The 27,868-nt window shown below is 48.7% G+C and overlaps 1 protein-coding gene across 6 annotated transcripts in view; it reads left to right on the forward strand.

Moving 5' to 3' along the window:
- Positions 1 to 27,868, forward strand: part of Pik3r5 (phosphoinositide-3-kinase regulatory subunit 5) — a 64,738-nt gene that overhangs the window by 19,048 nt on the left and 17,822 nt on the right. For 4 of the 6 annotated variants that reach the window (XM_006973497.4, XM_076542642.1, XM_076542643.1 and 1 more), the window contains exons 2-5: positions 21,590 to 21,705; positions 23,818 to 23,918; positions 24,954 to 25,022; positions 25,768 to 25,906. In XM_006973497.4, coding sequence (XP_006973559.1) covers positions 21,603 to 21,705; positions 23,818 to 23,918; positions 24,954 to 25,022; positions 25,768 to 25,906 — 412 coding nt within the window. In that variant the 5' untranslated portion in view covers positions 21,590 to 21,602. Of the gene's footprint in view, positions 1 to 3,039; positions 3,448 to 3,669; positions 3,786 to 21,589; positions 21,706 to 23,817; positions 23,919 to 24,953; positions 25,023 to 25,767; positions 25,907 to 27,868 lie in introns of those variants that run through there. The other 2 variants (XM_042282232.2, XM_015992366.3) reach the window with 2 other exon arrangements.

Below are 27,868 nucleotides of genomic sequence, written 5' to 3' on the forward strand. Positions count from 1 at the left end.
AGGCTTGCTGACTCCCCGCCCTGCTCCACAGCATGGCTGCCTGCACCCCAGCCTCACACTCTCGGGGCGAAGGGACTCCTCTTCACCTCTCCTGGGGAGAGCTTATTCATTCACTGGGAACTCAATAGACACAGGTTTGTTAACCTCCTAGTAGGAAATTGTGGATTGAATGAATAAAGGAATAGCTGTACATTTTTATCCTCCCATGTAAGGGTCCAGTGTCTATGTGAGCTTCCTGGATATAATGATCTGAGTGCTGTTGTGACAGGTTCCTGGGCTTCCAGGATTGTATTTGAGCAGGTTGAGGGTGTTCTAGTGTTTCTCTTGGATACCCATGTTCCTGCTGTGGTCTGATGCCTCTGAGGCCTGCAGACAGCTGTGGGACTGGGATTGGCCTCAGGAATTTCGTGTTTCCATGTTACTAGCAATTAGGTTCCCATCTCCAACTTTCTAGGGAAGGCAAATCTCCCCCGCATCATTCCTGAACAAAATCTTGTAATGTTAGTACCTGGAGGGACTTTATTCATAAGTTAATTCCGAGTGCTCCCTTTCTAGAGAAGGTCCCTGAAGAATGGGGCAGGTGTGGAGCCAGACACATAGACGGGACCCAACAAGACTGTATCCCCTGGGCATAGCTGAAGAATATTGTGCAGTTGTTGTTAAATTCATAGGTGTGACAACCATACCTTCAATGGAGAGAACGTCCTTGGTCATAAGAGATGCACACTTGAGCATGTAGTGACACTTGCCTTAAATCCCAGCACCTGGGAGGCAGAGGCAGGAGGATTTCACGAGTTTGAGGACAGCTTGGCTACATAAGGAGCTCCAAGCCAACCAGGGTTACATAGAGAGATTCTGTCTCAAACAAAGCAAAACATAGGTGCATGCTTGCTAATGCCTTATGGTTCCTATGGTTCGATGGAATGCAGGCGTGTATTGAATGGCATTTCCACTGATGAGGAAATGGATAGACCATGGCAGTCCTGTGGCATTACAATGGAGCTGAAAAATTACTGTCGCCCAGTGACATGGCTGTCACACAGCTGGAGCACACCACATTGCCCACGCATTGGTGACGATGCTGGTGTGCTACTCAACATTGAGAGGACGGAGTGCATAGTTATATAGCGTGATGATACCTTCATCATGACAACAGGTGACTTGTGTCACCGTTATTGGCTTACGGATTTACTATATTCTACTTTTACATATCAGTATGGCGTGCTTTCCTTCTACTTATAAGGAAATGTTTGCTGTCGGGCAGCATACCGGGCTGTGCCAGCAGCGGCCTCCTGCATCTTGTGCTCACGTTAGTGCGCTGTGATGTCTGCATGACCACCAAATCGTCTAGTGATGGATTTCCCACACTATGTCCTGAGGATGCATTTCCTACAGCATAGCTTTTGTTTGTTTGTTTGTTTTTTGTTTGTTTGTTTGTTGAGACAGGGTTTCTCTGTGTAACAGCCCTGGCTGTCCTGGAACTTGCTTTGTAGACCAGGCTGGCCTCGAACTCACAGAGATCTGCCTGCCTCTGCCTCCTGAGTGCTAGGATTAAAGGCATGTGCCATCATGCCCAGCTCCTACAGTATATCTTAAGGATGAATTTCCCCTGTTGATAAGCAACACATGAATGCATTCAAGACTCAATATTCACAGCCTGCAGCTTGGTTTCATGTGATTCAGCAAAGTTTATGTGTTTCTCTGTGTAACATGAACATTAGCTCCACCCAGCTAAGGTACCTGCCAAACAGGAATAAGGCAGAAAGGATAGACTTCAAAATGTTCTCCTTTTCTCCTACCATGGCTCCTTGCTTAAAGCCTGCCCCTCTGTCTTGCCTCTGTGGGGTGCGAGAGGACTGAGCTGGGCAGCAATCTGAGCTTGCTTAGACATGAGTTGTCTGCAGCCCGAGGGAGCAGAGTGGAATCCCCAGCTTGGCAGGACCCACAGGGAAGATGGTGTTTTTCCAGTGTCTGGAGCATCCAAGTGTGGGGGTTTTGGTTGTGGAGGAGAAAGAAGGCATGAGACAGGTGTGAAAGGACTCTCCTGGGGACAGTGGCAGCTTTCTGGATAGGTTTAGGCAGAAGGCAGCAGGCAGCAGGCATGCTTTCTTGGGGAAGCCAAGAGACAAGAAGGCCAGAGGTTGATCTTCAGCCCCACGTCTGGCCTGACCATGCTTGGAGGAGCTTTAACTAGGAACCTGGGAAACCTCTGTAACAAAAAAGTGGGAGGCTAGGGACTAGTTGGGATGGGACCCCTTCTGGGGAGCTTCCTGAGTGACCTTGCTTCTACTTACCAGCTTCCTGTTGCCAAGGAGACACAGCCCCATTGGTCTTTCCTGGAGCCCTTATACCATCTTACTAGAGATTCCCAGGGAATATAGATAGGCCTGGCCTGGGGGAGCCCCCATGTAACCCTCCCCAGAGGATTCTCTAAGGATGGAGGGCCTTTTTGTTTCTTTATCTTATGGCTGAGACATTGATGCATTAATGTGACAGGTGGGCTTTCAAGCAGCCCTGGGATGAACTGGCGGGTAGGAATGGGTTACTACCTTCTGGGCTAGCTATGGCAGGTGGTCCCCTGGCCCTGCTCCTCTCAGGATCCTCAAGCTGCAGAGCCTTGAGATGTTCCGACACATCCTGTGCCCCAGCCCACCACTGGCTGCTCTCGAAGCACAGGCCAGATGTGCAAATTCTGCGGCCGTGCCTGGGGTGAGTGCAGCGCAGCTTGCTTTTCTTGGAAATCATCATTGATTTGTTAGAAAAACAGGAAACATTGGGGTTGCTGGTGTGCATCTTGACTTTTCTGTTTTTGTTTTTTGAGTTCCTTTCATCTGTGTCAGGCCCAGGTTGTTTGGAGGGCGTTGCCAAGCAACCCAGCCCTGCAAAGCCTCCTCCTGGCATTCTTTGCCTGTCCACCCTCCTCGCTTGGCTTTCCTTTTGACTTCTGCAGCCTCCCTTCCTCAGCCCCAGGGACTGCTATGGAGATGGGTCGGATGAGGTAACCATGGAAACATGATGAAGGGTATCAAGTTAGGCTGTCCTTCTATGGAGTGCCGGAGCCTGCCTGCCCCCCTCCCTCTGCCCCAGCCCCACCCTTTCACTGTGGTTGGACTGGAAATAAAGCTGCCCCTGTTTATGGGACCTGCTGTGGTCAGGGCAGTTGGAGTGGCTACCACCAACCTGCCGCTGCTCCTCTTGTGTGACATCACCCTTCTGGGAAGTCCTTCATCTCTGCCTGGTCACATAGGAGCTGGAGGGCCTCTCAGATGTCATTTTCTGTTCTGCAATTGAAGGAGGGGAGAATGTCTCCCAGCGCCTGGAATAAAGAGGAAAATCGAGGAGAGAGATTGTGGCTCTTCGCGTGTTGGGTCTTTAGGAAAGCTCTAGAAAGTGCTGCGTTTCCTAGAGTCACCTATGGGGTTTTCCCTGAGTCTCACCAGGTCAGAGGTAAGCCCTGAGGGTGTCTGGTGGTTGCTTTACTCAGGCTGCTTTGCTGTCGTTATCCACCCCGTCACATGACAAGATGGAAAGGCCGTCTCGTTCTGAAGAGACTGTGGCCCAGAAGTCCTCCAGTCTCCAAGCAGGGCCCTGGGACGTGAGATGGGCTGCGCCTCCCATCATGAGAGGCCCTGCCTGAGCTCCCTCCCACCTCTCTTCCCTTCTCTGCAGATATCCACCCCTGAGTTTTCATTTATTGCTGTCGTCTTGACACCATGCCTCATTCCTAGGGGAGCTGAGCTCGGGGACTGCCCTTTTGAACTCATCTCAGAAGCCTGATATGAGAGGTCAGAAACTCCCCACACCACCCTGGGGATGTCGCTTGGCAGAGGCACTGAACTGTCCCTGGAGACAGGGTGTGGGAGACGAGCTTAGGTGGGAGCTGGTGATAGACTGTTGGGGGGGGGGACCCAGAAAGCAAACAGATTGTGGGGACTCTGAACTGGACAGGGCAAGTGGCAGTAAGGTCACACCAGGATGTGCATCAACAATTGATAACAGGCACCAGACCCATGTCCCCATTCCTCAGGGTTTCACAGCTACAGGGCGGAGGGTAGGGGATGGGGTAGAGAGTCACACCTAGAGGCCCATGTGTGTGGATGAAGGACTGGTGATGACATCATTTTTGTCACTCATTTCTAACTGGAGGCTGGTGTCCCTTTCGGTATGAACACGGTCAACAGGCCACAGTCATATTGGCACCGGTGTCTTTGTCACCAACAGAAATCCAGATGTGTGCACATCACTCTGCAGTGGTTGCAGAGAGCTTTTGTTACTCAGGCTTTTTAATATTTCGGAGTGGCGGTAGGAACTAGACTTACTGCTGGGTTTTGTTATTTAATGTGTTAGAAGGATGTTTGTATTATTGCTTTAGAAATCTGGTTGTTTTAAGGTAATTAGCAACTGTATTCCCATGGTGCGTTAGTTCCTTGCCTTGTTGCTGTGCTTTCTAAGCTCCCCTTTTCTCCTCTCTCTCTGTTTTATTATTTTATGTGTATGAGTGTGTGGGCAGCGTGTACGTCTTTGCACTGCTGGCTTACCTGTGTCCAGAGAAGCCAGAAGAAAGCATTGGCTACCCTGGGGCTAGAGTTGTGAACAGCCTTGTGGGTGCTAGGAATCAAAACCTAGGTCCTCTGGAAGAGCAACGAGTGCTCTTAACCCCGAGCCTTCTCTCCAGCCCTTCCCCCACACCCTTGCTTCTTTTTTAAAATAATTAATTTATTTTTATTTTATGTGCATTGGTGTTTTGCCTGTATATATGTCTGTGTGAGGGTGCCAGATCCCCGGGAACTGGAGTCACAGACAGTTGTGAGCTGCCATGTGGGTGCTGAGAATTGAACCCCAGTCCTCTGGAAGAGTAGCCAGTGCTGAGCCATCTCTCCAATTCCCCTACTTCTCTCTCTCTCTCTCTCTCTCTCTCTCTCTCTCTCTCTCTCTCTCTCTCTCTCTCTCTCTCTTTTTTTTTTTTTTTACACAGCCCCGGACCCTAGCTCATGGGATGATGGGTCTTCCCACCCCAGCTAGCCTAATCTAGTACCTCCCTCAAAGATTTGCCCAGAGGTTGGTTTCTATGGTGATGCTACCTCCTGTCAGGTCAACAATCAACATTAACCATCTTGCATGGGATGCATTTCCTTTGCAATGTATAGATTTAATCTCATGCATTTAAAACCTTATTCTGAAGAGGGTTCTGTAGACATCTCCAGACTGTCAGGTAGGCTCACAGTAAGCAAACAAAAAAACTATCTATGCTTATTACTGGAGCAGTTAGGTCAAGATTTCTAGGTGTTCTCTGACAGCTGAAGAGAGTTTAGGCATTGGGCTCTGTGAATTCTCATCTTGGCTCTCACTGGCTACAAGTCTTTGAGAAATGGCTTCCTCTCTCAGCTCTACGGTTTCTTTGAATGTCAAAAGGAGATGGTTAACAGCAGCTCTTAAGGATTGTTCCATGTTCAAGTGCCTTCCTACTTTGGCACCTGGCAAGAGAGGGGTTCCAGGAGAGATGGCATGCAGCTGCAGCAGCAGTTTATTTAAGCCTAGGAGATGCAAGCATGATGCTTTTCGATTAGAGAGGAATCCTCAGGCTAAGTTCATTCCTGTTCATGTAGACAGGTACACTTGGATCACACCTGGATAATGCTTTTCACCTTTTTCTTTGCTCTGTGGAGTCTAGTTATTTCCCAGATCTAAATTTTGACCCATAAGTGTAGTTATTGAAGATATACTTAGAGCATACCCACATGATGGAATATGTGACCCTAGGAAACACGTTAAGTGAGAAAACCCAAATGTAAAAGACTATATATCACGTGATTCTGTTTGTATGAAATGCCCATAACGACGGCAGTAGATTCCTGGTTGCCAAGGGATAGGGAAGTAGGTCCAGGGCTTCTTGGTGAGAGAAGCATAGGTGATGGTGATGGGTATATGATATACTGAATATTCTAAAAACCAGAGTGGACACTTTACAGTGATGAATTTTTATGTTACATGAACTATACCTCAATAAAAAAGTGAAATTCTGCACCAACCTCATTGGCAGTGAAAGGATAATATAGGGAGGATTATGAACACCTCTAAACCGCAAACGTGACAGTTTGGGTGAAATGGACAAGTTACTTATTTCTACTGAAACTCATACAAGGAGAAATAAATCGTCTGAATAGACTTTTGTCTATTAAACAAAGTGAATTAATAACTAGTCACCTTCCAAAATGGATGCACCAGTGGTTTCGCTGATGAATTCTAATAAACATTTAAGGAAAAAATGCTAGTAGCATACTGAAATCTATTCCAGAAAATAGATGATGAAGGAGTGTTCCTTAACTCCCTCTTTTACAAAGGGTCTCACTGTGTAGCCCTGGCTGGCTTGGAGCTCACTGTGTAGACCAGGCTGACCCCAGAGCTCATTCACAGGGATCCAGCTACCTCAGCCTCCCAAGTGCTAGGATCAAAGCTGTGCACCATCATGCCCAGCCTCAACTCGCTTTCTGAGGTCAACATTGCACTCATGCCCAAATCAGAAAGAAGTGCGTAAGTCAATGTATTGTATTTTAACTTCAAATTCAGTATTCTTGGCTGATAAATAGGAAAGCAGTCATGGTCTGGAGAGGTAGTTCAGTTGGCAGAATGCTTTCCTAGGGAGCAAGAAGCCCTGGGTTTAATCCTAGCACCACGTACCGTAGATATGGTGGCCTAAGCCTGTAATCCCAGCACTCAGGAAGTAGAGGCAGGAGAATTAGGAGTTCAAGGTCAACCTTGGCTACCTAGTTGTCTTAAAAAGACAGAACTAGGAGGGCAGGTGTAGATCAGTATTCCCCATGCCCATGGCTACAAAAGTCGGCCACAGCTGGAGAGCAACTTGAATCCAACAGTGCGTGAAAAAGCTCTGCATGACAACCGGAAGCACTGGAGACCAGGAGGGTTTTAGTCTAAGTCCATGACCTTTATTCAGTGTTTGAAAGTCAACTAGTGCAGCCCATGGCTTCAACAGGCTAGAGAAGAAAAATCGTGATCATATCAATAGATTTGGAAAGAAAATTTTTTTTTGACAAAGTCTCACATCCATGCTTGGCAAAAATTCACAACAAACTGGGACTAGAGAGACATGCCTTCCTAGTGTCTCTAAACAGAGAAGGTGTGTTTACAAAGAACCTGTAGCTGGCATCATACTCAACGTCAAGAAACGAGATACTTCCTTACTAAGATGCTGGCTCTCCACCCCTGCTCGAGTTTGTACTTTTCTGCCCTAGTTAATGCAAAACCCAAGAAAAGGAAATACGATGCTTACAGAAAGGGAAGGAAGTCATAACTGGTCTCGTTTGTGGCTGAGAGTATTGTCCAAATGGAATCCTAAAGAATCGGCAGCAATATCAAAATCTCTTGAACTAACAGACAGTTATAGCAATGTTGAGGATAGAGTATATATGTGTGTGTGTTTGTCTGTCTGTCTGTCTATGTATGTATATGTATATACACACTCTCCATATACATACATACATATATATAAATATATATATTATTTTTTTAAAAGTATCATCTAAAAACGAAGTACTTTGTAGAATCAGCAATGGTGGTGGTGTTCAGTACCCACACAGCTTGCCCTAACCTGGCCAGATCCCCATCACATACCGCAGTGGGAAACTGATAAACCAGCCTTACAGTCAGGGGGCATCAATCCACAAACTAGATGTAGAGCTGAGTCTCAGTGGTAGCGATGTAGATGTAGAGCTGAGTCTCAGTGGTAGCGATGTAGATGTAGAGCTGAGTCTCAGTGGTAGCGATAGCAACGTTGACACATTTGAGAACTAAGTTACTACGATACAACAGGCAAACAGACCGTGCATTTACCACAGCGAGGGCCACATTTCACCATTTGACTAGCTGGCTCCAGCCCAGGTGTGGGTGATCTTTGCTACAGAAAGCTCATGGCAAGCTTTCCCAGCAGAGATCACAGAGGTGTGTGTGGCCAGAGGGAAGTGGATATAGGGTAGGTCTGGCACCAGACTGTTCTGGAATTCTGTCAGACTAAACACCCGGGACACCATCAACTCTTGAAGGAGGTGATGATGAATGATACCATTTAACTAAGGAGGCAGTTGAGGTTAGTGTAGGCTGGTGCATGTAGACACAATGCAAGCGAGCACTCACACACATTAAAAGAGATAGATCTTTTTTTAAAGAATTAAGTTTTATATTTAAAAATAATGAAAAAATAATTTTTAAGAAATTAGCTGAAGTCCCGTGGGAGCCCCATCCTGACAGAAGCACTCAGGAACTCAGTGTTGTTCCCAACATAGACTCTCCCCTGGGTGGTTGTCTTCTTAATGTGGGGAGGAGGCAGAGAGAGAGCCAAAGACAGGTCCCGTTTTCATGCTCTCGTCTTAAGAGTGCTTCTCAGGAAGTTTGGGTTCTGACCTGTACCTCTTTCTTTGGCCCCTAGCTGAGGAAATCAAGGAGGAAGCTGGTCTCCCAGGCATTGCACCCTCACTGTGGGTGTCCAAAACTGACTTAGTCAACATCTATCCAGACTGACTCACTGGGGTGTTGTAGTCAGTGTGATTTCCCCTCAGGCCTGAGGAATGTCCCCTATTGCTCATGTGGGCATAACATCACGGGTACATACTAGGGTGGGGCTCTGGTTTGTATGTTCATATCAGTGTATAAAGAGAATCAGCCCAGGCCCCATGCCAGGCCGTGAGGTTGGAGCCATTAACATGGTGAACAGGCCACTGTGGTCAGAGCTGAAAGGCCAGGAATGGGAACAGACAGTTGTAATGCAGTCACTGAGCAGGCAGAGAGGCTGTGGATGGGTAAGGTGGGCACCCACCCCAGCCTGGAGGTCAAGAGACCTACCTTAAAGATATGAGCTGTCAGCCGGGTGGCGGCCGCGCACGCCTTTAATCCCAGCACTCGGGAGGCAGAGCCAGGTGGATCTCTGTGAGTTCGAGGCCAGCCTGGGTTACAGCGTGAGTTCCAGGAAAGGAGCAAAGCTACACAGAGAAACCCTGTCTCAGAAAAAAAAAAAAAAAAAAGATATGAGCTGTGGGTCAACAAAAGGCTGAATGGGTAATGACACTTGTCGCCAAACCCGAGAGCCTGAGTTCAGCCCCAGGACTCACCTGATAGGAGGGGAGAACTGACTCTTACAAGTTATCCTCTGCCCTCCACGTGTGCACTGGGGTGTATGAACACCCTCAAACACACGTGTACATCTATTTTTAAAAAGCTGGAGGGATGGCTCAGCAGTTAAGAGCACTGGCTGTCCTTCTAGAGGACCTTGGTTCAATCCCCAGGACCCACATGACAGCTCACAACCATCTGCAGCTCCAGTCCCAAGAGGTTTGATGCCCTCTTCTGGGCTCCTCTGGCACCAGGCACACAAGGGGTACACAGACACACAGGCAGTCAAAACACCCATACTCATACGCATAAAATAAAAACAGAAACAAACAAACAAGGCTATGAATCGTAAATAAGATAGAAGAGTGCGTGTTGGGACTGGGTTGAGAATGGCGAGAACAGTGTCTCAGGCAGAGAGAGCTGAAGCAGAAGTTGGGGGCTGGCCTGGATGAAGGGCCTGGATCTCTGGGGTGTGAACTGTGTCCCAGGGCAGTGAGTCACCACAGGAAGATTTCAAGGGGACTGGGAGCAGTCTTCTGATACCCAAACAGTTCTGCGGGTTCTGGGATCCCCTGAGGTGCCCGAATCCCTAGGCTTGGAAAGGCCTGTAGACACTCCCTGATGCCCGTTCCCAGACCGTCTCTGTTTTCTCCCAGGTGAACCCCATTTGATTTATTTCTCCACTAATTAATCTTGTCTTCTTTAAAACTTCCTGTAAGTGGAGCCAAATAGCACCTGTTGTTTTTTTGTGCACCTCCATTCCATACCGTATTTTGGGGTCTCGTCCATGTCATTACATGTATTCATGATTCTTTCATCTTCCGTGTATGGCTCAATAGCAGAACACTGTATTATAATTATACATTGTATAATAGCAAATCATCCCTCTGTTGACGGATCAGGTTGGTGCCAGGGGGAGGTTAGTTTGAATAAAACTTTCTACGAACAGTATTGCACAAATCTTTTGTCAACATAAGTTTTCACTTCTTTTGTGGAAAGGAATGGACTAGTTAGGTCAAAGGCTAAGTGGTGGTTGAATTTTGTGAAATGCCAAACTGTGTTTCAACCTTGTACCATTTCACAATTCCAGCAACAATGTATGATTGTTCCATATCCTCATCAACTTGGTATTGTTATTTTTTATTTTAGATATTCTAGTGTTGGGTTGTTTCATTGTGGTTTGGAATCTTCATTTTGCTGATGACTAACCGTTCTGACAATATTTTCATGCGTTTATTGCCCACTTGTGTATCTTTTGTTAAGCATGTGCTCACTTCTGGGATAGGAATCATTTGCTCTGTGTGTGTGTGTGTGTGTGTGTGTGTGTGTGTGTGTGTGTGTGTGTGTGTTATAATATTTTATTCTAGTTTCTGGCTTGTTTTTTATTTACTTTATAATCTCAAAGAACAGAAGTTTTAAAAGTTTATAAACTCCAGCTAGTCAAATTTTTAAAGGTTTATTCATTTTTATTTTATGTATGTGAGTGCTTGCCTGCATGTAATGTGAATGAACTCTCTGCATGTCTGGTGTCTGCAGAGGCCAGAAAAAGGCATCAGATCCCTGGAACTGGAGTTGAGCTGCGAACCACCTGATGTGGGTGCTGGGAACCGAACCCAGGTCCTCTGCAAGATCAGCAAGCTCCCTTAACTTCAGAGCTGGGCCTTCCCTTCAGTGCCTGTCTATGACTTTTAAATTTTGGTTTGAGAACTTCCTTGTTCTTGATGTGACGATTTTCTAAATGTACAGGTGATGTGTGTGTGTGTGTGTGTGTGTGTGTGTGTGTGTGTGTGTGTGTGTGTGGTGTGTGATGTTATATATGTACTTGTCAGTGTGTTTGTGTGCACGTGGAGGCCAAGGTCAACATTAGGTGGCATTTCAATTTCTTTCCACCATGATTTTTTTTTGAGATAGTCTTTCTCTGAATTTGAATCTAATTGATTCACCTGTTTTGGCTGTCCAGTGAGCTTGCCGGGTTTCCCTGTTCATGCTCCCGGGCCTCAGTTATAAATGCTCACCGCTCTGCCTGGCCTTCTGCGTGGGTGTTGGGGTCTAAACTCAAGTCCTCGGGCTTACACACAATCTCAGCCATCTCTCCAGCCCCAGGACAAGTTCTTCTTAATTAAAACATGGTCACTGTGGGTATGGTGGGAGTTAGGAGGATCTGACTCTTCCTTCAGTCTTACGTTTTAGTCATCTTCTCTGACACATCTGCAACAGGGAAGTGGGGATCCCTGACACGTTCCTGCCAGGTAACTTACGTTCCAAACTCCACCCCGCTGATGCTGGGGAGGGTCTTTGTTACTAACGGGTGGAGAGGGAGTCCAGCTTTCTTTTAGACCTCCACCTACTCCTCTCTGACTGGAAGGGACAGGAGTGCATCATTACTGCTCCAGTGTTGCCATGGTGATGGGAGAAAGGATGACCTCACCACTGCAGGCACCAGTGGGAGTCCAGATTCTGCACTAGGCTTTCCTTAACACCACCTGTTGGGGCATGGGGATGCTTATGATCTGGGGTGGAAGCCCAGCTTCGGAGGCCTACTGACACCATGGGGCAGGAGGGGGCTCCTGACCATCCTGAGGATGAAGGACCTGGCTTTCTACTTGGATTCCTCAGGCCTCTGGCAGAGGTCTGGGGAGCCTCTCTGTAAGTGGCAGAGTGGAAGTGTAAGCTTTGTTCTCACCATCACTGGTCACGGCGACACCACACTGGCTCTGTGGAGCTGGGATGGGACGGAGACCCTGCAGCTTGACGGCTGCCTGTCTTGTTAATCTGCCCCATTCTGTGTCCTGGGAAAACATTAGCTTTTCCCGTCTGTATGCCCTGGGTTTCTAGGTTCCTGGCTCTTCGCTGTTGAGTTGAGACGATGTGAGCAAGAAGAAAACCCTGGGAACGTGCCGCTATGTCTTTCTGTGTTCCCAAAGTCCTTGGTTGCTCGGCCTTCTTCGGCCCTTCAGACTCCCTTAGGCTCGTGTTCCATATGCTGCCCAGCATGTGCAGGTGCACTGCGCAGGAAGAGCACAGAAAAGAACCATTTTCTCATTTGAACAGACGCAGCACTGTTCTTGGCGTGATTAAAAGGGAGATGTAAAGGTTGGGATGTAGCTCAGCTGGTAGAGGGCTTGTGGAGCATGCGGAGTCCTCCCTGGCTTAATCCCCAACACCACATAAACCAAGTGTCGATGGTATATGATTGGACTCCCAGTAGAGAAGTAGAGACAGGAAGATCAAAAGTTCATGGTTGGGGGCGGCGGTATGAAGCCAGCCCGGGCTACATGAAACACTGTCTCAAAACAGAACAGAGGTATAAAATAGCAATTATTGCCGGGCGGTGGTGGCGCACGCCTTTAATCCCAGCACTCGGGAGGCAGAGCCAGGCGGATCTCTGTGAGTTCGAGGCCAGCCTGGGCTACCAAGTGAGCTCCAGGAAAGGCGCAAAGCTACGCAGAGAAACCCTGTCTCGAAAATCAAAAAAAAAAAAAAATAGCAATTATTGTAAAATGTTTAGAGAGGAATATATCTAATTTTTCCTCTTGGAGATAACTGTCATTAATACTCTGGCATGTGATTTTGTTTAGATGGAAATACACATGCATATATAAACTTTGAAACAGGATCTCACCTTGCCACCCTGTTGTTCTAGACCAGGCTGGCTTCAAACTTAAGAAGCTCCGCCTGCCTCTGCCTCCCCAGGGCTGGGATCAAAGGCGCGCACCACCATGCCTGGCAAAATTCAAATGTTTTCATAAAAGAACAATCAGAAGAACCATAAGATTCTCTTGCCCACAATTACCAGACACTGTGCTCGCTAAAGCCGAATAAAAGAAACTCTGTTCCAAACCCCTCAAAACAAAACTCCCGAGCCAGCTGCTCGTCACCTCCTCCTGTCCCCTCCACCTGTTCTGTTGGGTCCTCCTGTCCTGTGATCATAGAACACCTCCGTGTCACCATGAGCTCCTGGGTCCTTCACGTCTGTCTTCACAGGATCCCTCACTTCACTGACCACTAATCTATGAATCCCCAAATGTAGGTTTGAGGCTCTCCTCTGGGGTCAGCAGGGGTACATTTCTGACAAAGCAGAACTTTCCCTTTTCACCCTAAAAATCCTCTTCCTGCTAAGCTTTTCCATCTCAGCAAATGGTACCCCACCTGTCCCCAGTAAAGGAAAACTAAAGGGGATCAGACATTGCACGCAGGTGCGTACTCATTTGAGCACCTAGCCTTAATCAGCCATAACTCCAACTCTCCCCAACTTCTATATTTTTTAAAGATTGTTTTTTTTATTTATCATTTCAAACTAAGTATATGCGTGTGTCCCTGTGGCGAGGGTATGTGGCTTTTTAGTTGGGCATATACGCATTTTTCTGTATGCACTCGTTTTCTCTATTTACAGAAATGCATATTTCCACTTCTCTGTATGTTTGGAAAGATAGCCTCAGTTTCTGAATTCTTCATAGCATAGTAAATGGTCCCTCAGAGTTCTGGAGAGTTCTAGACTGGGCTAAACAGGACTCTGAAATCAGTATCTGCTTCATAAAAAGTTGTAAAAAACTGGGCCAGAAAGACGACTCAGTGGGTAAGGGAACTTGCTGCTAAGCCTGATCCCCCATGGTGGACGGGAGAGAACTGACTCTTTCGAGTCCTCCTCTGAGTCCTCTACCCACACGCACTCAGACTCTGCATGTCTAGAAAAGGGTGGGGATGAGTTCCTGTGGACAGCGTGGAGAAAGGACGTGGGCTTTGGGACCAACTGTGGATGTGCTTCCGGCTCAGGCCATGGGAACTGTGATAACAGAAACATAAATGAATCAATTATGGCTTAACCTGCTTGAGCTGCAGGAATTGTGGGCAACCATGATTGTATCTTCAGGAGATTGTGGTCAGCAAATGGAATCAGCAAATGGAACTGTGTAACCTAGTGTGAGACAGAAAAGTCACTGGGTAGCAGCCAGCCAGCCTTCCTCCCTCCCTCCCTCCCTCCCTCCCTCTTTCCCTCCCTCCCTCCCGGCTCCTTGTCTTCCTATTTATCCCTTCCTACTCTCTAGACCAGTGGTTCTCAACCTGAGGGTCGAAACCCCCGTGGGGATCATATATCTGATACCCTGCATATCAGGTATTTACATTACAATTCACAACAGTAGCAAAATTACAGGCATGAAGTAGCAATGAAAAGCATTTTATGGTTGGAGGGCGGGGTCACCACAACATGAGGAACTGTGTTAAAAGGTTGCAGCATTAGGAAGGTTGAGAACCACTGCTCTAGACTGAAATTCATGATGAATTGACATTCCTGTGTAATAGAACACCAATTAATTCTTTTCTTCTACTTGTAGTAAAATGCACATACTGTATAACATACCGTCTTAACCATATTTGGATCAACTATTCAATAGCCTTAAAAAAAAACTTTTTTTTTCTTTTCTTTTTTTTTTTTAGAACGGGGTCTCATGTATCCCCAGACTAGCCTCAAATTCGGTGTGTAGCTGAGGATGACTTTAGACTTGTGGTCCTCCTGGCTCTCCTTTCTGAGTGCTGGGGTTACCGTTGTGCGCCGTCACGCCTCATTTATGTGGGAGTCACAAGCACTCTACCCGAGGAGCCCCCCCTCCGCCCGTTCCGTCGTCTTTCGTCCATTCACCCAGCAGTGCCGTCGGTCTTCAGAACTCCTCTCATCTTGTGTCTCTGTACTCATTAAACCACTTCCTGTCTCCTTCCCTCAGCTGGCGGCAGCCATAGTCAACTTTCTGTTTCTGTGACTGACTGCTCTAACTCACACGAGCGCTGTCATCCCGCTGTTTGCAACAACCGGCTTACTTCACCCCAGCATAATGTGCTCAAGATTCATCTGCACTGTGCTGTGTGTCAGAATTTCCTTCCTTTGAGACTGAATAGTCACACACACACACACACACACACACACACGCACACACACACACACACACCCCTCGATTGTCCATTCAATCCCATGGATACTTGGGTGACCCCCCCCACTCTCCAGCAACTGTAACAAATCCCTCGATGAACATGGACATTCATGAATTGGCTCTCAGTTACCTTGAGCATCAATCCAGATGCAGAGGTGCGGGATCATATGTCAAGTCTGCTCTTCATCTTTTGAGGAACCACCTTGTTGTTCTTCGGTGGCCGCTACCCTGTTTCACATCCCCATAGCAGCATCTCACAAGGTCCTGACTTCTTCACATCCTCACATTTACTTTGTTGTTGTTGTTGTTTTCTTTAATAATAGCCATACTAATAGGGGTAGCCTATTTTTGATTTGCATTTGCATGGTGATCAGTAGTGAAAAGTACCTGATACTATCAGTGTTATTGTGTATGCAGCAGACATGATGTATGTGTGTGAGATGCACCTGCCGTGGCCCATGGGAGGTCAGAGGACAACTCTGTGGAGTCTCTTTTTCTCTCTTACCTTTATGTAGGTTCTAGGGATTGAACTGAGGTCCCACGCATGTGTGGCAATCGCTTTTAACCTAGCGAACCATCTCACGGGCACCAAAAAGCTCCTTTGGGGGGCTTATTAGCCACCTGCATATTTATCTGGAGAAATATTTATTCCACTCCTCTGTCTTTTGGAAATGAAGGGTGGTGGTGGTGGTGGTGGTGGGGTTGAGTTGTAGGAGTTCCCTGCCTGTCTAGATACCAGCCCTTTATCACTCAAATGACAAGCAAGCCTTCTGTTCTGAGGGCATTTTACCCTTGACCACAGCCTTTGATGCAGAGTGGTGGTTCTTAGATCTAATTTTGTTTTGGCGCTGAGGTCTAATTTGTCCGAGTTTTTCTTCTGTGGCCTGGGATTCTTCAGCGTGTAGTTTCAGTGTTTGAATGAGACATGTCCCCCACCGTCTTGGGCATTTGAACATCAGGTCCCCGGTTGATGGAGTTGCTTGGGTTAGGTTGTGCAGCCTTGAGGGAGGATGTATGTCGCCAGGGGTGGTCTTTGAGATTAAAAAACAAAACAAAACAAAACTCACCTACTTCTAGTTTGTTCTGTTTGCTTGCTGATTGTGGTTGGAATGTGAACTCGCAGCTTCCTGCTCCAGCTGCCTGTCACTTGCTGCCACACTGTCCCCCCAATTACAGGCTCTAACCCTCTGGAACCCTGAGCCCAAATAAACTCTTCCTTCTGTGGTGCCTTGGCCACGGTGTTTTGTCACAGCGACAGGAGTGACTAATACAGGTGTTATCTCCAGGGAGCCGTCTACAGATCCGGTTTGATGAAGGAAGCTGCGTCCCCTGTGTCCAAGAATTTCGCAGTTTTAATTGCTTGTGTTGAGGCTTGTGATCCTTTTTTTGCATCACTTATATATGATTCTGGACCTTCGTGCCTAATGAGAGGATGTGTGTTTCCATCTAGTGTTGTGTTGTGTCATCCTCCCCCCCCCACCCCCCCCACACCCCCCCCCCCCGTCTCTCAAAAGTTTTATTCATGAAAACCGCTTATCTTAAAAGTTTACTGTTTTCATTTCTCTTGATGCTGTTAACGGTGGGCCTTTTCCCCAGAGCATATCTTAATTTTAGAATGGGATATTATCAATTTCTATGTGAGTTTTCACCCAATCACATTATCTAGTTCTTTTCATCGTCGCAGCCTTTTTTGTTGTTGTTGTTGTTGTTGCTAACCGCGGTTTCTCTGAGCATTGACAAGGTGGGTGATGAATGCCGCCAGCTCTCCTGGCTGGGCTGCAGTTCTTGAATGACATATGACTTATAAGATCTCACACCTCAGCCGCACACTCAGCCAGTAATTATTCAGAATACCCAGCTGAGCAAGAAATGAACTGAAATAAAGAACTTCAGGGAACAAAGACATGCAATAGTGACCAACGAATTAGAAAAGTCAGACTCTCAGCCACACAATGCTATTACCATGGTTACTACACCTCACTGTCAAAAATAAGTATTTCAGCAACTCTAACCTGCCATAAAATGTCGACTGCAAATCTGAACCTATGCTTTAGACAGTATAGGGACACGACATGAAGAGAGGGCATATGACCACAGATTCAGAAATCGCTGTAAAAATGACACGGGAATCCCTGTCCTTGCCAAGACATTTTGAAATTTTGATAAATAGGAATGATGTCAGAAAACCACAATTCACAAAAGAGACCTTTGAAAACCTGTTCTGGTAACTGTAGGAGAACTTAGAAAAGTGATTCAAAACTAACTTAAGAGGAAAGAGCTAAGGCGGCTCACTGTTGGCAGGAGGATGTCATCGCCCATCCGAGCAAAGGCTGCCAAAGCTCAGACTCTAGCTCCAGGCCTCCACTGTCTCCCAGGGTCTCCGTAAGGTCACCAGCCCTCTGCACTGGCTCAGAAGAGGAACTTGGACGTGGAAGTGGCCATTGTTTAATGTTTCAGCTCTGCGCATCGGGGGAGCCTGCCTGCCAGCAGCTCGAATTTTACAGCGGACTCCTCTTTTTTTTTTTTTTTAAAGATTTATTTATTTATTATGTATACAGCATGTATGACTGCAGGCCAGAAGAGGGCACCAGATCTCATTATAGATGGTTGTGAGCCACCATGTGGTTGCTGGGAATTGAACTCAGGACCTCTGGAAGAGCAGTCAGTGCTCTTAACCTCTGAGCCATCTCTCCAGCCCAGCGGACTCCTCTTAATGAGGGGATCGGGGTTGGACATCAGATCCTGAACAAGCCAGGTCTTGCTTTCCAAGCTTTTCCTACCTTCTTCTCATACCCCTTCCCCAGAGCCAATGGGGCTCTGCCCCCAAGTCGTCGAGAATGGCTGATGTCACCAACTCATCAGGCCAAACTGAGCATGCAGGGCCAGGCATCGAGCACAAGGGTGGAGCCGACCCACCAGGCTCTGGATGATTCCACCCCTGCTCTCAGGTCTGTAGTTCACCGAGGGGCTCCTCTACGGGACTTATGTTGTCTTCCTCAGGCTCCCCAGGCCCGGGACCCAGTAGGTCCTAACTTAAAAAAAAAAAATTCATTTATTTATATGTCTGTCTGTGCACCATGTGCACATCTGGTGTCCAGGGAGACCAGAAGAGGTTTTTGGATTAGGGCCCAGTATGCCACCATGCTGTAGGGTGTCCTTTCTCTAGCTAATAAGAATGTCCATTTTCTGGAAGAGGCGGGCTGGGCCGCTGGTGTAGACAGACGTCTTTGTCAGGGCTCAAGGCATCAGCAACTAGAAATGTAAACTTCGTCAAGCAAAATTCTGGTAACCGAGTTTTTCCTGTGGAACAGAGTCATGCATTGGTTTTCTTTCCTGGTTTTTTTGTTTTTTGTTTTTTTGTTTGTTTGTTTGTTTGTTTTGTTTTGTTTTTCCTTTTCTAACTGCATCTTATTTGCAGAGGGACAGTGTGGGCAGGGTTAAGAACCTGGACTCCTTGGGTTTGCATTCCGGCTTTGCCACCTCTTAGCTGGGTAAGCTCAGGCAAGTTATTCTGTTCCTCTGTAACACCAATTGCCCATCTTTTCCCCTGCTGCACAGTTGTCCTGCAGAGGTGGTCCAGCCTTCCTTTCCCTACTGCTGGGTTTTCCCACCCTGACGATGGTCGGGGTAGAGTAGCAAAACTGCTTAAGTCCGACTGTCTTTCTGGTGTCCGGACCCCTCCCCCACGGTGGACTTGCAAGCTGTCCCTTCCCGGCTCCCTGCCAATGTTCCTGATGAACTGGGAACGACTTGGTGGGACCTCGCCTCGTATGAGGCTCATATCCTCAGGCATTCTCTTCCGATCCCTCAAGCCCTTGCTTCTGGAGGGGGTGCGCCTTCTAGAATGGTCAATGACCCTTTTCCTCTTCACAGTCTTACGGTGGCGAGTGCACACACTGCCGTTCCAGGTCCGTGCCAACAGCACCAGGTCCATGCGGCCCCTGTCCAAGTGGCTTACGGAACTTTAAAGATTTATTTAACTTTGCATTACGTGTATGTGAGTGCAGGTGCCTGAAGAGGCCAGGCCAGCGGTGCTGGATCCCCTTGGAGCTGGGTTTACACAGGTGGTGGAATCGAACCTGGATCCTCTGAGGAACAGCAAGTGCTCTTAACTGCTGAGCTACCTCTCCATGGAACTGTAGAATGTAGGACACTCGGCACTTTATACCTGGTGTCGGGGCTCAGCCACAGCTAGGGAGAACAGGAAGTCCTACCCGCCCAACCCCTGAGCTGTTGAGAGCAATAGGACCTCCCTCTAGCTCTGCCCTGCTCCTGCGGGCCTAGAGCAAGCCCCTTATCCACTCTAGCTTCCAGATACCCCTTGTGGAAAGTGAAGGACCTGCTGGGGTGACTTCCCGGCTCCCTCAGGAACTTGGCCTGGGGTGGATGATGGGACAGCTATGAGGACAAAGGCCGGGTTGTGGCATGGCTCTCGGAGGTCGTCTGTGTGAAGGTTCCTAGTGTTCTGGCTCCCTCAGCAGGTGCTGTCAGCTCAGAGCTGACAGAGAGGTTGGGTAGGGTGCTAGTGTTTGGGCTTCACTGAGGGCAGGGGTTCATCGCAGGTATTAACCCCATGGTCGTTCAGCTACGCTGGGTACCAGCACAGCCCAAACTGGAAAAGGAGCCGGGCACAGGAAACTGCCCTATCTGTCTGGGGGCAGTGGACTCTGCCTGGTCTGAAGGCAAACTTGGCCGTTGTTACAAAAGGACTCACAGGTACTTTAAGGCATCCCCGCATCATCAAGGATAATATTCAGGGGCCTGGTCATGAATAGTGAGCGAAAGTTCTTCTGAACTCGGTTCACTGTCCCAGCCTCCAGGGCCATGAGACCTGGGACAGACTGTGCTCCAGTGTCCTGACACCTGGCTGCAGGGTCTAGGTCCTTGGCAAGCTCATCCCTACACCCAGACCTTGGCAATAATATCTCATTTTTCTGGAATACTCTTCCTCTCACGTAACCCTAGGCATCCCGTTCAGGCTTTAAATCCCTTCTTTGGAGACCCTAAACAACCCAGTGTGGGCTGATCAGCTGCCCTTCTCCCAACACCATACTCTCTTCAGAGCATGTGCCATCTTCCAGGAGTCCCTATCGTTGTATAGTTGATGGAGGTCAGTGTCTTCCACCCAGGAACAAATGCCGGCTCTGTCCTGGGCACACAGTAGGTGGTCAGGAAGTGAAAGATGGCATGGGTGCCACTGTGCCATCCCAGTTTCATGATGCATCACTCTCTAGGGACATCCGTGGAGCAGCTCACAAAGAGCTTGCTTACTTCAGGGAGTGCTTGGGGAAGCAGGAGGATTTGCCTACGTCATCGGGACTCTGGGGTCCGAATGGCCATCTGTATCTGAGGGAGGGAATTCATCCCTCTTTGCATGTCTTTTGCATGGCTCAGTTTGGAGGTTCTGCTTCCTCTTCTGGTTTCCCGGTTGGTCCTCAGATCCCCACAGCTGGTTTCCCAGATGACCTGGCCTGGGAAGAGTGTCAGCAGCGGAATAAAGCCTTGAGGGCACGGAAGTGTGGCAGAGATGGTGGCACGATACAGATCTCACAATATGCTTGGTCAGAGCACTGCATTCTCCCCACAGCCCCTTGACATCCGTACCATCACCGTCTCCACTTTACAGATGAGCAAACTGAGGTTTGGGGGGAAAGCTCAGGCCTTTGCCACAAATCTCATGACCGGCAAAAATCAGAGTCCAATTTGGGTCTTACTTACTCTGTTGGATGCCACAACCTGTTGCTGCCTGCCTTGGCTTCTAAAGGACCCGGGAGGGGAGCCCTCCCCCAGAACCCAGACGTGGGGTTGGCTCTACTGCGGGCTCTCAGTTTCCCTCCTGGTGTTAAAACCCTTTCTGAAGTCCCCTCCTCGTGGCCTCTAGCTGAGCTGCTGGGTCTCCAGAAAGTACCGCAGCGGGGCTGGGCAAGGGCTCTGGATGGGCTGCGAACAAGAGGTTAAGGCGGGAAGGACCTAGGCCTCTGAGAGGAGGGTGTGTGGGATGGGAGTGGGGGAATGTTAGGACAGAACCCCACCCTTGTCCTAGCCCTGGCGCTGGTGTTGGGGTGTCCAGCATGTGGAGGAAGGCCCTGCAGGACGAGAGGAACACAGGTCTGGAAATTCACAGGAAAACCCCCACGTGCTTTTGATTCCCCCTGGAGGTCCCCTGCCCAGATGTCTGAGGTTTGGCCATTCTCTGGACATCTCTGGGCATTTGCTGGGTACTTGGCAATACTCCCTACTGCCTGGTGAGCAGGCATGCCCCATGTCCCATGTCCCCCTTGGTTCCCATTCCAGAACCCTCTTTTCCTCCACCTCCAAGCTTTTCTGTCACAGAGGTAATCTCTCCGACTGCACAGATGAACCTTCTGGAAGCTGTCCCCCTCCCTGTAGGCAGCTGGAAGCTTCCTTACACAAGAGCCCATAGCACCCAAGTGGGCTGTGAGCGGCTGTCACTTTTACTGCCCTGCTGGGTTGAAGGCTCCCCTAGCCTGACGTGCTCCAGGAAGGGAGTCCAACAGGCTGACAGGTGTCTATCCCCCATGCAGGCAATGACTCAGGATGCAGCCAGCAGCCACCACGTGCACAGAGGACCGCATCCAGCATGCCCTGGAGCGATGCTTGCATGGACTGAGCCTTGGACGCCGTTCTGCATCCTGGTCAGGTAGGTCTGGGAACCGGGAGGCATTCCAGAACTGGGTGAAGCCTCAGAGGCCAGGTGCGGCAGCCAGCAGATTCTGCTTCCATCCCTGTGTGCCAGGTGAGCAAGTCCCCAATCCTCGCCTGGGCAGGAGGCAGACACAGCCCCTGTTTAAAGTTTCCAGCTTTCTCTCACAGAATCCTCCTTCCTTCCTTCTTCCTTCCTCCTCTTCCTCCTTTTCCTCCTCCTCCTAGCACTGTCTTGTTTCCTCAGCATCTGCAGACACACAGAATGGAACCTGTTAGAAACGCAGCCACTATCTCCAAAAGAGGAGCTGGGACTTCAGACAGCTCTCCCCGGACACCGTTTGCTTGTTTCTGAGTCTTTCCACAGCCCCACTCGGCTCCTCCCTAAATAGAACAAAGAGAGACTCTCCGACAGGCTGCAGGGTGTCTGCAGGCTGAGGTGGTTGTGTCCCTGGAGGCTGGAGCCTAGGTACGAGCATGCCTTGCGCTGCTGAAGGTTTCCTACACACTGTCACGTAGCTCTCTGCTCTGAGATAGACAGCCCCTGCTTCTTGAGCATGCCTGCCTCCTTCCTGCCTCAGGACCTTCGTGCTTGCTGCCTGGCTCTCTTCCCTGGAAACTGGACCCCTCTTATGCTGGTCTCAGCTCAAGCGTCACCTCTGTGGACAGCGTTCTCTGTCCTTTGGAGTTAGATAAAATTGGATTAACTCTCACTGACTGTACAACCTCGTACATTCCACTTGTCCTTGTGGGACCCCCAATTTCTTGCCTGGATAATGAGGATAATCATGACTAGAAGATGGGAAACTGGGCAGAGAGAATGTGTGCAAAGACCCAGCACCATACTAGCACATAGTAGGTGGTCAGTAAAGAATGCTTTTCCTTCTTCCTTCCTTCCCTGGTTTTGATGGAGCCAAAATTTACACAGGGCTGGGGGCGGGCATCATTAGATTAAGAAGTGTGGAAATATCTGACTTCTACAAGACTGTTTTTTCTGCAGTTGGTTTTCCCCCTGTCTTTTTCCTGCAGTACTGGGTGTTGAACCTAATGTCTCATGCCTTCCAGGCAGGTGCTCGACCACTGAACTACAACCCCAGTCCTTTTGCAAGTTTTAAACAGAAAAAAAAAAAAAAAGATGTATAGATACACGATACACTTCCAGGGGTTTGAAAGGCACTCGCGTGCCTGAGGAGGCATGGACCCCCAGCTGCATGAAGGTCAGGTCCCTGCCACTCCTGCTGCATTCACTCCCCTCCCCCACTGGTGCAGCCCCATCCCTGTGGTCCCCTCTTTAATCTTTAGGGGTTTGCCCTTGCTGACTTCAGGGAAACAGAGACCAAGACATTAAGAAAGCCTGGGGAAGTCACGACGACAAGTGCTTGGAGCTTCTCAACTTAGTGAATCGAGCTTCCCCTTCCAGGGCTCTGCAGTCTCGGGAGGCCCCGTGACTGCCGCAGACAGTCTTGCTCTTGGGTCTGGCTGGGGTGGAGCAGCTAGCTCCTCATGGCTCCTGTCTTCAGTCTTCTAGCCGTTTCTACCTCTGGCCCAACTTCCTTGCGTCTGGTAGGAATTGGCACCCACTGCAGGAAAGCTGGGTGAGGGGGGTCAGTGAGACCACTGCGGCACCCCGAGGTGCCGGAGCAGAGTCTCGGCAGGCTCATTGGCCTCTGAGGGATCCTAGCTCACACCAACAAGCCCCATGGCTAGGGAGTTCCCTGCAGGTGTGGGAGTAAGAAGCAGGTCGTTCAGTCTCGTGGGCTTGTTTGCTGTCGTCGTCGTTCTTATTGCTTTTCAGTGTGTCTCACTCTATAGCCCAGGCTAGCCCTGACCTATGTAGCCTACGGTGCCCCCGAACTCATGATCCTACTGCCTCAGCTTCCCAAACACTGCGGTTACAGGCCTGTGCCACCAGGCCTGGCTTTGGTATGTCCTGATGGAGCTTAGGGGCTTTTAATGATGGCATTTCTCCAAGACTCTCTTTAGAAAGAAATATTCAGGTACAGTTCTCCCACAGCGGGATTCCAGAATAACCCCCCTTCTCTGCAGCCTTTGCCCATGGTTCGCCAGAGAGAGCGAAACTAACCACTAGCCTAACTTGTCCCCTGTCTAGCTGGACTGTGTCTGAACTGCTGGAGCTTACAGGAGCTGGTCAGCAGGGACCCAGGCCACTTTCTCATCCTCCTGGAGCAGATCCTACAGAAGACCCGAGAGGTGAGGGTGACCCAGACATTGATGATCACGGCTAGGATTGACTGTGTGTCGTCAAGACATAGGTCCGTTCTGAGGCTCCTGGACCATGTGATGGCTTGGCCAGCCCGGGAACCCGTCAGCCACACTTGTGCATGGAGTCGCTCTAGGAAGGGTGTTTTCTGTCCCGTGTAAACATGTAGCAGGTGCTGCGAAGGCCCGGGTTCAAGCTACTTCTTAGGATAAGTGTAGGTTGTAAGTCAAGGTATGGACTGGAGGGAGGAGAGGGGCGGAGCTTTACTGAGCTCCTTTCTCAGAGGGATCCACAGCAATAGTGACAAGGAAGGGAAACTGAGGCCTCCGCTGACAGCTCAGTGTGCAGGCTTTTATGAATGTGGAGCTGGGCTGAGGTTCCAGAATGGACCGAGTCCCCAAAATAGACTCTGGCTGTTTTACGAAAGAGTCCCCTTTAAGTTGTTTGTCTTTTTTTTTTTTTTGGTTTTTCGAGACAGGGTTTCTCTGTGTAGCTTTGCGCCTTTCCTGGAGCTCACTTGGTAGCCCAGGCTGGCCTCGAACTCACAGAGATCCACCTGGCTCTGCCTCCCGAGTGCTGGGATTAAAGGCGTGCGCCACCACCGCCCGGCCCTGTCTTTTTTTTTTTTTTTTTTTTTTTTTTAAATGCATGACTGAGTTATAGAGGTGATTTTCTCTCTCAGCCGGTAACTCCTAGAAGAAAGTCCATCACTTAAGTTCATTACTTGTTACAGCATTCACGGTCATCATCCTGGTATCAGATCTACTTGGTGCAAACCAACTCAAGGGTCACTCCCCGTCCTGAGAGCTCAGCTCCCAAACTCACATGCAAAGGACGCACTGCCACGGAGCGACAAGGGGGGGGGGGATTTGTGAAAGGGCTCAAGCAATAGTTGTGAGAGAGAAGGAAATGTCTGAATTAGTCGGCGGGGGTCGGCACAGAAGAAATGGTGGGCCGGTCTGTACGCCTCCCACCCACAAGCTGCACAGCGGCTGAGAGACCTTGACCCCCTGTCATCCCCACAGGTCCAAGAGAAAGGCACCTACGACCTCCTGGTCCCACTGGCTCTGCTCTTCTACTCCACGGTCCTTTGTGTAAGTCCAGCTGGGCCACGAGTTGACAGGGAGGGGAGGGAGGAGCGGCCTCCATCCGGGCCACAGGACTCATAGCTCGAAGGATACACAGAGAAAGTTGGGAGCGAGGACACCCGAGAAGGGGTTCGACCTTCCGACCCCTTCGTAACTCCACCCTGGGACGCCGCTAGTCACTAGAGATGGTTGCCATGGTGCCTGGTATCGTGAGGATCTGTGTCATCGCATGGTCATGAGAAATGACATTGGGAGATTTCTAGGTCTCCTCTTTCACCCTAGGGATCAGCTTGACCTGCTGTGACCAACCCTGGTTTTCACCAGACTGGTGACCCAAATGGCTGCTTGTACATTGAACTCAGTCCACCCAAAGAGTGGGAATATTTGCCTCTCATGAGGATATTTACATAGGAATAGCATATGCATTGAAGATGGTTCCTCAGAATGAGTACCAGCAGGGGCGCCATTTGCAGGGACCTCCGAGCTGACAGCTTCTCAGAGAGGCTTCCTCAAGGGTTGGATAAAACTGTGGTTTCTTTGATGAAAACAGAGCCCGTTGCTGTAGAGACACTCTGGGCATCATCCTGTCCATCTGTTGTTCCGTTTTCCCTGATCTTGTGCTGGGGCATCCTGCTCTCAGGGAATGTGTGCCCTTTGTGGGATGTTCCAGAAAGGGGTCAGAAGCTGTCCTGGAACATAAATGAACTCTTGCTCGCCTAGCTCACTTCGTACTGTCCCATTTCCATCCTAGACACCTCACTTCCCACCGGATTCAGACCTCCTTCTGAAGGCAGCCAGCACCTACCACTGCTTCCTGACCTGGCCGGTTCCCTACTGCAGCATCTGCCAAGAGCTGCTCACCTTCATTGATGCTGAGCTCAAGGCCCCAGGTGAGGACCGAGGGGGCCAGGAATCACATGACTAGGGTAACTATCTGTTCTGGAACAGTTCTTCACATATGGCCCACCTCATCCTTACCCACGCCCTGGTAAGGGGCTGACAGTGCCCTCTTCACAGTGTGCTTGGCCATCATCAGATGGTTGAGCTTGTACAAGCTAAAACAGTCAATGTGGGAATGATTTAAGAAGGAATTGCTCAGGGAGGCCAGAGCAGGCCTGGACCTCTGTTCTGATCAGCTAGGGGCTCTCCAGGGCTGTGCAGCTCACTCAGAGAAGTCTCCAGAATAATAATAAAGAGGCCTTTCTTTGTTCTCTTTGCCCTGGGAGCAGATAGGCAGCGGCAGGAATGGCTTTCCCAGGGACAGGGCCTGCTGCTGGGAATGGGGGAGCTGATGGCTGTCCTGACCAGTGTGAACAAGGACGTTGCGCTTCCGGGTTTGTTCATATTTAGGATTTGAAAAATAAAGGGTTCTTATCAGCAGCACATACACTAAAATCGGAACAAAATGTAAGAGTTCTTGAGAAACTGTGGCTGCTGTCTTAGCCGCATTATAGAAATTGTGGCTGCTGTCTTAGCCGCATTATTTATTTTGTGTAGGGTGGCGGTGCACATGTGTGCCTTGGTGTGCATATGGGGTCAGAGGACAGCTGGGAGTCAGGTCTCTACCCCCACCAGAAGGGTCCTGGGGATAGAATTCGGGTCACCAGGCTTGGCGGCAAGCACCCTTTCTTACTGGGCCATGTCGACCGCTGCAAACACTGTTTTTAAAATGAGAATTATAAGAAAGCCATGACAGAGCAAGAAGAAGAAGAACCAAGTCTGATTTGCTGGGAAACGGCCCCATACCAGACCATTCACCACGTTTCTGTTCCCAGGAAGTCATCTCAATAGATGCCCAGAAAACATTTGCTTAGCACCAACACTCGCTCTTGATATTCAAAACCCCTCGATGTATGGAAACTATTGCCACAGAAGTATTTTCACTATGGCAACAGCCCAGGTGAGCTGCTATAAGCATTTCCATCCAGCCTGAGCACCTTTCTGGTTTCCCATATATGTATTTTGCCTATGCAAAAAGAGACCAGAAATATTTCTTCATCTGAAAGAGGTAACATTTTCATTTTATAACACCCAATTGCTTATCCAAGTCTGAGACGATCACCTGGATGAGTAACCCACATCAGGAAAACCAGCAGATTAAGCTTCCCCATTTGCCAGCCCCACCCAGTAGGAAAACATCCCGGACTTTGGAGGCAGAAGTAGGAGGGCAAGTTTGAGAGCCAGCCTGAGCTACAGAGTGAGATCCTGTTTCAAAAAGAAAGAGATGAGGGAGGGAGAGAAGGAGGTAGGAGATAGGGAGGGAGTTGAGGAGGGAAGGAGGGAGGGAGGGAATACAACTGAGACAAAATCTGAAGAATATAGGATGAGAAATGTGAACAGCCTACACAGAGGAGTCAGACGTTACTAAAAGACTGTTAGCTGAAGAGATGTATTGTGGCATTGAACCAATATCATAATAACATCAGGTATCATTGTAACCAAACCAAAGTAACAAGATCATTTAAAATGGAACAACTAAAGCCTATTTGAAATTATAAATATTCTACAGAAGCATTTAATTATTCATTTGCTATGTGTTTATTTAAAAAAGAGAAGACGGAGAAGGAAGTATTTGCATTACTAGGTCTTTAATAATGCTAAAGTTATTAAAATAGCACAGACTGGTGTGGAAATAGATGAATAGAACAGAAGGTAATATCATAGGAAAGCTATGATATGGCAAAGAGACATCCAAAACCAGTAATAAAAGTATCAGAATCATTTTTTAAAATGAGTTAAAATTCTACCCTAAAATATGTAATTCCATAGAGTGTTGGTGGTGCACACCTTTAATCCCAGCACTCTGGATGCAGAGGCAGGTGGACCTCTGTGAGTTTGAGGACAGCCTGGTC

This window comes from Peromyscus maniculatus, chromosome 8, assembly GCF_049852395.1.
Source record: "Peromyscus maniculatus bairdii isolate BWxNUB_F1_BW_parent chromosome 8, HU_Pman_BW_mat_3.1, whole genome shotgun sequence".
NCBI lineage: Eukaryota > Metazoa > Chordata > Mammalia > Rodentia > Cricetidae > Peromyscus > Peromyscus maniculatus.